Here is an 11,854-nt window from a genome sequence, read left to right as displayed (position 1 = left end):
CGGGGCCCCGCGCGGCGGGCGGCTCCGCGCGGCGGATGCGTGTGCATGAGCTCTGCACCGAGCGGGCGCAGGAAGCGCCCCCGCTCCGCCGCCTCCATCTTCCAGGGCAGCAAGACCTCGCCGCACGGCCGCGACAGTGAACGCCGGGGCAGCGGCTCCGACAGCGCCTACCAGACCCAGCGAGCCCTGGATGACTGCAAGATGGTGGGTACCGCTAGCGGGGCTTGCCTTAGTTTTCCTCCTTTCCGAGCGCTCTGGTCGCTGGCGGCGGGGCCGCTCCTCCCGCCAGCTTGCCTATTCCCATCACGTGCAGTTGCACTATTTTTAAAACTGCGGTCCCCGCCGGGGGTGCTGCCCTGTAGCCTAACTCGTAGCGGCTCGAAGGCGGGAGAGGGGAGGGAAGGCGAGACCTGTGGGCAGCCGGCTGGGTGCTGCGGGGCAGTCGGGGCAGGGACCGGAGCCGGGCGCCTGGTCCTGCAGGAGCGGGAGACGGAGCCCCAGCACACGCCGCCTTGCGCTGCCGAGCAGCGGGAGTTGCTTTTTTTGCTAGATCGGGCCAAATCTGCCCCCAGACTTGCGCTCACTGAAGCCTAAGTAGGAAAATAGTTGCCTCCACTGCATCGCTGCACTTGCTGCCTTGCTCTAAAATCTTTCTGGAGCAGGGCTCGGAATCTGAGACCCTGAAATTCTGTCCCTGACATACGTGGTACCTGTTTCCAGCCTCCACAGAGTCGCTGGTTGCAATTGGGAAACCTCAGATCGAGCACCTGCATCTATGTTATTTTTGGACTGTAACGTTATGGTGTGACATTTTTCTCCGTTCACGTTCAAAATGCTTGGATCCTGACACTTTCCTCCAAACTGGCGCCACATACCCCCCCCCGTCTGGCTCCTTGAGCTACAGTCAGCTGGACATTGGGCCCCCAAATTGCTCCTCTAACCAATGACAGAAATAGAAAACAAATGAAGTTGCTGCTACTTTACTTGAAAAATCTGGATCTTGCTAAAGCTCTGTCCTTGGCATTGGAAATATACCCGCTACTTCTGTTCTGCTGGATTGTGGCAATTTTTTTCCTCTAATAACTGCAAACTGTGCTGGCAGATACCCACTCTGATACTTCAAAGTCGGGAGCAACTCCCAGCGCACCAAGGAACAAAAGCTGCCACAGTAGCTCCATAAATATACCCAACAAGTGGATCCTGCTGGGTCTTGCCTTTTTTCTCATTCCTGACAGCATAATGTCGTTGGTTAAACAGAAGTGCTAGCTTTGTAGAATTCACTGATTAGAAATAAAATATGATTTACAGATGGGTTGTCAAGATGCAGTAAGATTCAGGAGAGAAAACCAGTGGGGTTTTTTTCTTATTCTCTGTCTCGATGCTGCAACCTCGAGTGTGGTTTTGTTTTCCCTGGCAATGCTGAGGTGGCTGAATGTGTCCTCTGTTTAGATAGGGGATGTCAGGTGAGAACTGGCAAAATGTGTTTGGTGCAGCCAGTTACCAGTTGCAGGGTGAGTCGCTTTTCTCTTTTTCTTAGTGCAGAATAATTACGCTGTGTCACAACATAGTACAATTTTTTTTCTCTACATTGCTTTCATGCATTCATTCTCCCAAGCTACAGAATGAGAGAGTTGAAGCCAGGTTTAGCAAATATTGTGCCTAGGGCTTTGTTTGGTGTGCGCTTTTGGTTTTGTTTTGGGTTTAGGGGTGGGAGGGTGCAGATGTACTGGAATGCACTGGGATTGTTTTGGTGCTTCAGAAGCAGAGAAACCTATTTGCTATGCTTACAATGAAATTTAAGAGAGTATGGCCAAAAAAAGAGTCTTGATATTAGTTCTCAGTTATACAGAGTAATTACAGTGGGGTGCATGAAGAGTCAGAATGCAATACTGCAGGAGAAGCGACTCATTTATTCTCTGATTATGAGAATCGGAGGGCTTGACTTTTAAAATTTGTAGATCTGATAGAATCCAGGTTTTTAGCATGCTTGTATGTTGGGATATGTTGAACTCCTGGTGGTAATGATGGCTGCAGAATTATGAGCAGTTACTCTTGTCTGTAGTTTGGAAATTGAGATCAAATTAGCAAAACACACATAAATAAATATTCTGTTCTATTGCTCCCTGCCTTCCACCCCCACCACCATGTGGAGCAAATGGTCAGATGTCCTTTCTCTCGGAAGACAGTAAATGCTTCGTTTCCTGAAAATATTATCCCATGTACCTGATCAGTGGACCTCAGGAATAATCCTTGCATCACTGTAGAAGTTACCCATTTATCCAATAGCATCCGTCTGTATCTGCTGGATATTAGATTTCTGTAAAGGTTGAAGTGTTTATTTACTTCTTTGTTTCACACACACACACACACACATCGGAAAAAGTGCTTTCTAGAATCCTAACTGGAAAGTGTCTATCATCTGATACATCATCTCAGCTGGTAACTTCAGATCAATTTTAAGTCTGAAATCTAGGTTGGAGGCCAGTGACAGAACAGAAATCATTACAAAATAAATTAGCAAAATTGCCAATGTAAAAGCAAATGCTACATTCTAATCCCTAAATGTGCTGTTAATCAGGAAGCAGGAGGAGCAAAGGCAATCATTTCTGGAGATATTTTTGTCTTCTATGATAGCAAAAAATAACCTCATGCTACTAGTAAAACAGCTGGGTTTTTGTCTGCTTAATATTTAAGACTAATAACTCAAATACTTTCAGAGATTAAAAGCAGAAACACTGCTTTCCTGCAAGTGAACATTTATAGCTCACAGAAGAGGCAGCTGCCTCGGAGGCCCTAGTCATTTACTAAGTCTTGGGCACTTGATTCTGTATGCCATGAAACTAGGGGCAGCAGGAACAAGCCCTAGATTGGGCATGGTTTTTTAAAAACTTGTTTTTATCAGTGTAGTTAAATGTCTCATGTAAGTAAATCCTCTTTGTTTTTCAGCTTGTCCAGGAGTTCAATACCCAGGTGGCTCTATATCGGGAGCTGGTCATTTCCATTGGGGATGTCTCGGTCACCTGTCCATCTCTGCACGCGGAAATGCACAAAACTCGAACCCGAGGATGTGAGATGGCCTATCAGGCTCATCAAAAACTAGCAGCAATTTCTGGGTAGGAGTCTACTTATGTTTAATTAAAGCTGTATTCATGTGCACATCTTTGCTAAAAACTGCATTATGGAAACTTTCAGCAAAAGCATTAACTCGTGTTTCTGTTTTAGGCATAGAGATGTATGACCACAAATTATACAGAAAGCTCGTATCCTTATGATAGTGCAATTTGGGGTCAAATCCTGTTTCTCTTACCAAGATGGTATCCTATTGATTTCACTGGATGCTTTTATGTAAGATGAGCAGGATTTTAGTCTGTACCACTAGACAACTTAAAAAGATCAAGGGAGAAGCCTTGCCTTGCAAGGGTGAAACAGCAATAGCTTTCTGCCCAGTCCTTCATTGGGTATACCTAATTGAATAGTTAGAGACAAGTAGCTCAGCTCAACTGGAGAATTAAAAAAATTAGAGGGAAAAATAATTAGGTGAAAATTACATAAGGGAGGGAAATACAAATACTGTTGTGAAAACTTGTGTTTACATTCTACATGTTCTTAAATCCTTATTTGTGTTGAACTAAGGATTGAAGCTTTGCCAGCATATAATGTTTTCATTTGTTCTTTGATACTACATTATATACATTCCTTTCCATGGTGACAGAATGTATCATCACATACTTGAGACTATGCCTCAGTACAAGATAAGCCAGCATAAATAGCTGTGCCTTACAAAATGGGAATTAATGCTGCTTGCACAAAGTCTAATTATTTGTGAGTTCTTCACAATATGGCGACTGGGGCCTTTGTATTAACACGTGTACCTCCTGCATTGTGTCTCTCTCACTACACTTTGTCAGAACTTTCTGCACCTGCCTTATTCACCATAAACCATTGTGTACCACTGGAAAAACCTTCCTTTTTTTGAAGCTCTGCCTAATGCCTGTTGAAGTTCTTTCATCACTTCAATGTACATGAGAAATCTGTCATAGGTTTAGTCTGTAAGGGAAGACCACACTAACAAAATAAACAGAAGAAAACACTGGTTGGTCATTTTAGTACAACTGTCAACATTTTCAGATGTGATCTTCTGCAAAGACTCTTAAGTTGATATTGTGACCTCTGATTTGTTCCTCAAACAAAATACGTGCTTTTAAGTGACTAAAGTCTGTGAAAATTTAAAAAAAACCAACCAACCAAAACATACAGTTCTTTTTAACCAGTGAACTGAAAATGTGGAAGCAAACAGTAGTGCAATTGATCTTGTGCACTTTCAGACTCAGAAGAGAGACTAATACAAACCAAAATAATGCATCTGAATAGCAGAACCTAACTTCGATTTTTTTAATCTTTTTTTTTGTCCCCCATAAAGAAAACCATCAATACGTGCTCATTTAGAAGTATGGAGTTTTTTTAAAGTAATCATTTCACAGTTGGGAGTCTGTCATGTACACAAAGATGTCCTGAGGGTTGTGCAGTTGCTGGGAGATTGACATTTACCTAATCTAAAACTGTTTTAAATAACTATGATAATAATGTGATATCCATAACAACTGGTAGGTGTTAGAAACCCTCTGGAAATTACTTATTTGGTTTGACAGACATTTTACAAGATGTGCTTCACATCCCCACCCTCCTACAGCTGAGGAAAGCCATACAAGCCAACTTAACTTGTTTGGTGTATCTGTGAGGAAAGATGAGAGATGAAGGTGCAGCAAGGATTCAGTGTAGAAAAGAAATAGGAGAGGAGTAATAAATAGCCTCAGAGGTTCAGTCCTTAATTCAGCAGGAAGAATGATGTAGTGCATATGGCATAGGATCTGGAATGGCAACCTAATTTGGTAGGAGGAAAAAGTACTGGGAAGAAAAATACTTAGGGACAGGAATGTATTAAATCATCCTCAGTATTAAATAGTTGGGAGGGTAGTGTATTGCTCAGAAACCACTGGTAGTCAGCAGATGGGACAAAAGCTCGTTTAGTTCACTGCTTTAGTTCAAAATACACAGCATTGCACTGTGCAGACTTCTGGGTAACACAACCGATTCTGTCTTCCAAAGCTTGTTAAAGAAAGCCTATTGCTTTCCCACCCAGAGAGAATAATAGCAGTTAGCTAATCATGTTACTAGACTACAAATTTTCATTGCATATCAGCATTCTATTAGATAAGGTCATCAGTAATCTTCAGTTAGTCTCTAAGTGACCTGAGCTGTTGCAGGGCACTCTTTCTTTCAAGAAGTTGGCATCACTGTCTAGGACAACATTAAGTTCATTAATCTTGTTTGTGCCGATGTCTTTCTTGGAAAATTGACAGACAGCTTCATTTTATGCTTCCTGTTTGAATACATCAGGATTTGAGACTCTTAAACGTGCTCCAGACTCAGGCAGCTAGAAGAGGCTCCTATTTCCCTTCCTATCGCACCTGTTCTACAAGACTAGGGAAGGTAACAAAGAGGAAAGGAGCAAAGAGTTGGAGGGAAAGAGGCAAGAACAGATCCACTAGTGCTGAGAAAGGCAGCTCTGGAAGAAAATTTGGGAATTGTGCAAAAGGAAAGAAATGCTGAGGTGCAGATAATGCATTAGGAACTGAACAGGATAGAAGTAATGAGGAGGAAAAAGCTTTGATCATGGGCATGTCAGTTCTGGAATATTAGATGGACATCAGAGTGGGACAGTGGTGTAATATGAACAAGAAGAGAAGACTGCAGGTGTAGCTGTAGAAAAAGTATACACTGATATGCCAACAAAAGGAGATTCAGCTAGGGAAATGGAGGAAGTAAAAGCCACACATTTTAAAAACTGAGGGAAAGAAAAACAAAGGAGATGATGACAAAGATAAGGAAGTAGCAAGGAAACAAAACCTTATGAAGTCTGCATTGGATTAGACCATATCACTCCATCCAGCTAAAATCTGACAGCTGCCGGTAGCAGAGATTTCGTAAAAAAGCATACAAAAACCAGGCTGTGCGTAGAACGATGCCTGCCCTAGTATACTTGCTACTACCCACCAATCTGTAGTTTAGGGGTTTCCTGAGCCAAAGGCTGCATCTGAACAATTTGTTTCTGACAAATATGAGTTCTCACAGAAGTTTTCAGGATTTGTCTAAATACGAAGGTCTCAGAAAATGCTGAGGATGAATAATGACATCTTTACACAGTGGTATGTTTAAAAATGTTACAAATTAATTTACCAAAAAAAAAATATTGAGAAAGAAAATTCAGATTCAGTCTCCAACTTAATAAGGCCTCATAGCTATTAACATCCTCTTCTTAACTTGCTCTCTTACGTATTTTTCTTGTAGAAATAGGTGAAATTTTATCAAAAAGCAGATGCATGCCTGAGTTTACCAACATTACCATGGCTTTCCGGGAATAAAAATTAGAAATAAAAATAATTTAAATTGAAATATCCTAGTTCTAGTTGATGATCTTTTAGGAATGCAAGTCAAAACAAACTCTTCTTTCAGTGTAGGTTTTCTCAGGACTTCAGGTCAGTTCCTGCTCACCCCACTCATACTAAAATTCTTAGTGATTTTTAATGAACTGTCTTCTGAAGAAAGTGAGTAAGATTTGGTCCTTTCATTACATTTTCTGCTGTATTAATTTATCAGAAATTAAATAAATTAATTACATTGTGCACCCTTGCAGTATCAGATGTCATGGTCAAAACTGGAGAATGTAAAGCAGCAGGAAAATAAGTCAGCATGGTCTTTTTCCAAAGGAAAAGAAAGGAAAAATACTTGTAACGATAGGAAGATGGGGGACAAAGGTGCAAATCTCTGTTTTGGAAGGCGGTCTGCTTTATGAGATGATAAAGACCGATGATGTTTTAGAAGTCATCAAATAGAGAGTCAGCTTTATAGGTGAAGTACACTAAGTCTGGGGTGTAAATGGAAAGATAACTCAGAACTGTGTTTTAAGATACAGGTCTGCACAAGTGTGTACACTCTTTTGTAAAAGTCCCTTTCATATTCTCAAGCACTTGATATGCTTACATAATGGAAGTACTTCTGTGTGCACCTGGCACACTGAAACCAGAACTGGCAAGTATCTCTGTGGCAGTCTGTTACATATGTTGACAGTGACTTTTTTTTGCATGAAATGAAACTGCGTGAGGAGCTCAGGGGTGCATGGCAATGTACATCTGTGTGCACATAGCTTTGAAGGTGGTTGTCCTCTGTTGTTCAGACTGGTGTTGCAAAGTCCTGAATCCAAGGAGAAATAAACCCCTACACTACTGCAAGCTGGGGGCCAACCAGCTGGAAAGCAGCTTTGCAGAAAAGGACCTGGGCGATTCTGGTGAACGCCAAATTGAACATGAGCCAGCACTGTGCCTTTGGGGCAAAGAGGGCCAACAGCCTCCTGTGCTACATTAGGAAGTGTTGCAAGCAGGTTGAGGGAGTTGACCCTTCTCTTCTACTCAGCGCTGTTGAGGCCATGTCTGGAGTTCTGTGTCTAGTTCTGGGCTCCCCAGTTGGAAAGAGAAAGGGACATACTGGAGTGGGTCTAGTCGATGGCCATGAACATGATTAAGAGCATGCAACATCTCACATACAAGGAGAGGCTGACAGACCGGAGTTGTTTAGCTTGGAGAAGAGAAGGCTTGGAAGGGGGTCTTATCAACGTGTGTAAAAAATACCTGATGGGATAGTGTAAAGAAGACAGAGGCAGACTTTTTTCAGTGGTATCCAGTGATAGGACAGCAGGCACAAATTGAAATACAGAAAATTTGATTTAAACATTTTTAAAACCCCTTTTTTAATGTGAGGTTGATAGAATATTGGAACAGGTGCCCCGAGAGGTTGTAGAGTCTCCTTCCTTGGAGATACTCAGAACTCAGCTGGACATGGTCCTTAGTAACCTGCTTTAGCTGGCACTGCTTTGAGCAGGAGGGTTGGACTAGATTAGTTCTAGATGTCCCTTCCAGCCTGTGACAAAAGTCACCATAAATCTTCTCATTGGGAAAATTCCAAGATAAACTTTCCTTATTTGACATTGATGTGCATCTGTTACTTTCGTAAAACAGTTGTTAGTGTAACTTCCACTGAGTTCAAGAAAAGTTAAGGAAATAGACCTAAGAATCACATCCTGATTGCATTCCTGTCTTTATTTCAGTGCACAGAAATGTTACCATAGTGTTGCTTTAAATATGTAGTTTTAGGTAATTTCTACTTTTGTTTTCCTTTGCAATCTACAGTAGATTTCTGATGTTTTCAATAAGCAATAGAGGGTAATTTTTCAGACCGAGTTACTATTAGATCAGTTCCTAAGCTTGTGTTAAAACAATCTATTGACACCCAATTGTGGCCAAATTTTTATTAAACTGTGAATTTTCCCCAAATTATGAAACTTTAAAATTATTATCTGCTTTCTAAAGCACACAAGCAAACAAAAAAGACTGCTCCAAAGTATTTTACAAATAAAGAGAAAAGGAGACTTCAGGCTTATAACTTAATGAAAGCTGCATTAAGACAGACATAACAGAAACGATTTTAACTGTTTAACTTCAGATGTTAAATAAAGCACTGCAGGCAGGCAGTATAGCTGAGCAGAAACAAAATGTAGCAACACTGTCCTGATTTTGGCTGGGACAGAGTTAATTTTCTTCCTAGTAGCTGGTATAGTGCTGTGTTTCAGATTTAGGATGAGAATAATGTTGATAACACACTGATGTTTTAGTTGTTGTTGAGCAGTGCTTATACTAAGTCAAGGGCTTTTCAGCTTCTCATGGTGCCCTGCCAGCAAGGGGGTTGGAGGGGCACAAGAAGCTGGGAGGGGACACAGACAGGACCCCTGACCCAAATAAGCCAAAGTGATATTCCATACCATATGATGTCATGCTCAGCGTATAAACTAGGAGGAAAGCTGGCCAGGGGTCCACTGCTTGGGAACAGGCTGGGCATCCGTCACTTGGTGGTGAGCAATTGTTTTTCATTTCCATCACTTGTTTTTCATGGGTTTTATTTCTCTCTCTTTTTGTTATTTTCCTTTTCATTACATTCCCCACCCCCGCAATGATTAAATTGTTCTTACCTCAACCCGTGAGTTTTCTTACTTTTACCCCTCCAGTCCTCACCCCCATCCTACCGCAGGGGAAGTGAGCGAGCAGCAGTGTGATGGTTAGTTGCCAGCTCGGGTTAAACTATGGCAAACACATAGCTCAACAGGGAAGAATTTTTATAATCATGAATCAAAACCAAGGTAATGCCCGCAGATAGAGCAACAGACTAGAGCTCTGCCCAAGCTAGACACCAATCAAGCAGCATGTATGGAGATCTCTGCCCTCCCTAGATGTGTTTACAATCACTGCCATTGTACTTCTCTAAGTGTATGTGTCAGAATTGGGGGAAGTGATGTTAATGTTGATCCCTGGAGTTCTGAATTCTAGGCACTGTCCCTGTATTCTACCTCAGTTACAGTTAGCATTGTTTCAACAGCCAGATGAAAGTTAAGAATAAGGCAACTGCTTCACAGAGGTTGTACCATGATAACCAGTATTTGGCCTGATGACAGTATAAATAAATATTAAAAATAATGTGATGACATGTAAGAAAACAAAGAAAGCAATCAATATTCACTGCTAGAATCAATAGTGTTATACACGATAATACCAACAGCATAATGTCCCCTGAATTCCTATGGGGGGGTTTGTGAAAATATTGCAGATATTTAAAACAGTAAGACCTTAAAAATCCTATTAAGTTAGTACAAAATGTTGAGATTCTCTGCTTCTGAAAACTGTTGGAAATATAAAACTTCCCATTTACACTCACAGGCATATACTAAAATCATCTCAGTGAGTTGTTGCAATCTGGCAGGCCAGATCCTGCAATTCTTAGAACATTAAATAGTACCTTACTCAGCCAGTCATCCTCATGACTTAACTGGGACTGTCCAAAATGGCAAAAGTCAGGGAGATCTTTGTCTCCCTCCAAAGAAGAGCTTTCAGGATCTGGAGCAAGTTCATTACTGAGCATTCTTATCATATAAAGTCTCATTTTCCCTCAACCTATACATTCAGCTTCTGTAAACATTTACTGTAAGTTTCTTAAATGCCTACAATTTTTCTTGTGATTTTGAGCATATCAAATTCTAGGGGCAAATTCTGACTGCATTGCACTTTGTCTGGAATATCTTCACCAATTCCTCTCAGTCATGAAGTGATTCTAGACTTACTACTGTGTATCAGAGACTGCACCTGTGCCAGTGACTCAAATCCCATTTTTGACTAATGGGAGTTTGTCTACATGGCAGTGTTCTGGGAAGTAAGCTCAGGTATGGATATTTTGTGAACATACACTTTATAGACAAACTAGCACACGATAGTTCAGTAAGTATACCATAGCTTACTCCTTTCTCAAGAGGATAAGATGCACATACATTGTTCTTACTAGATTCCTTTGCAAAATTTTTTCTAATTATACAAGCTGTGTGCATCTAAAATGATGGAAAGGGACATTGAAAAGCTAAGACCATTTTCTGTGGAACTGAGTTAAGGTGGGTTCTGTTGTTGAGAATAGAATCTGCTTACTCAATTTAAGTTGCAAGTTGAAAAAGAAATCATTTAAGTCAGATACCTAAAGTTCTAATAGGTGATTTCAGAAAGCAAATAATGGAGGAGAAAACAAGGTTACTTACTAAAGCTGGAGTTCTCAAAATAGCTAACCTCTACAGACTCACTTTTCCTTTGTACCTTTGTCTTTGGAACTGTGCTCTCATAGGCAGTTGGGACTTGAAGATACAGGGTATTAGTATCTCCCTTTATAGATCTGTCTTTCATAACTGAAGGCCAGATTTAGTAAACAGCAGACATACCTAAAAGTGAGTTTAGCATTTACTTCTCTATGCCCGAAACAGCAATTCTGAAAAGCCTGGAATTTCTACAATTGCAGTGACACAGTGTAACTTAGTTTTGACAAAACAGAAGAGCTTAGCACTTCTTTGCTTAACAGTAAACCTAATCAGCAGGTAGAAGTGAGGCATTCTCGCTTGTCCAAGCTCTGATGAGCTTGATCCCACAGATGCTGTCAGAGCATCCTCAGAGCCTAACACACACTGACAATTTTGGACTCCTCACAAAACACAGTGGCACCTGCCACTTTCTTTTAAACCAAAGCTGAAAGTAAGTCAACTTAATTTCTAGACATACCTCCCAGAAAAATGCCCTGACTACAGTCAAGGAAAAGTGGGATCTAAAATGAGGACGGACATCATATTTGTCAGTCAATTATTTGCCCCTTTCTTCCATCTCACACTCAACTAGCACATTCATGGCACTTTCCAGTGCAGCACTGCCACTGCCAAGACATTCAAGGACTGCATGTGCTGTGTAAGCCAGACAGGTAAGCCTGCCACTTATGTGAAGGGTCCTCTAACAGAACAGAAAGAAGAGAATCTGTGTCCCAGCCCAGCAGCCAGGGACTCTGCCCCATGTTCAAGGATCAACACAAACAGCAGTATTCTCCCTGGCAGGCATAGAGCAACATAGCTGTTCCTCTGTGACATGACCTGAAGCTGTGAGGTAACTGTGGGGAAGGAGAGGGCACACTGCCATCATCTGACCCTGTGGGCAGAGTATTGTGCACCAGGAGGCAAAATGTAGACCTCCACAAGGGAGGTCTGCACTGTACTTGGGTTTCAAGCAGTGCCAGTGCAGGTAAACATTGAAGACAGTTGAGGAACTTCCTTGGTGTAAGGATAACTTGTATTCTAGTCCTTGCTCCCATGATTTTTAAGCATATAAAACACATAACAGTGCAGGGGAGCAGAGATTCAGAACTCACATAAATGCTGAGTATTCTTCACCAT

At 41.5% G+C, this 11,854-nt stretch overlaps 1 protein-coding gene across 2 annotated transcripts in view; it reads left to right on the top strand.

Moving 5' to 3' along the window:
* RGS7BP (regulator of G-protein signaling 7 binding protein) overlaps window positions 1-11,854 on the top strand; it is a 79,940-nt gene that overhangs the window by 35,518 nt on the left and 32,568 nt on the right. The window contains exons 1-2 of one of the 2 annotated variants that reach the window (XM_010580535.1): window positions 46-204; window positions 2,947-3,113. In XM_010580535.1, the coding sequence (XP_010578837.1) occupies window positions 46-204; window positions 2,947-3,113 (326 nt within the window). Of the gene's footprint in view, window positions 1-45; window positions 205-2,946; window positions 3,114-11,854 lie in introns of those variants that run through there. The other variant, XM_010580536.1, reaches the window with a different exon arrangement.

This window comes from Haliaeetus leucocephalus, unplaced genomic scaffold, assembly GCF_000737465.1.
Source record: "Haliaeetus leucocephalus isolate CR32 unplaced genomic scaffold, Haliaeetus_leucocephalus-4.0 Scaffold722, whole genome shotgun sequence".
Classification (NCBI taxonomy): Eukaryota; Metazoa; Chordata; class Aves; order Accipitriformes; family Accipitridae; genus Haliaeetus; species Haliaeetus leucocephalus.
This window is presented reverse-complemented; position numbering and strand designations above follow the sequence as displayed.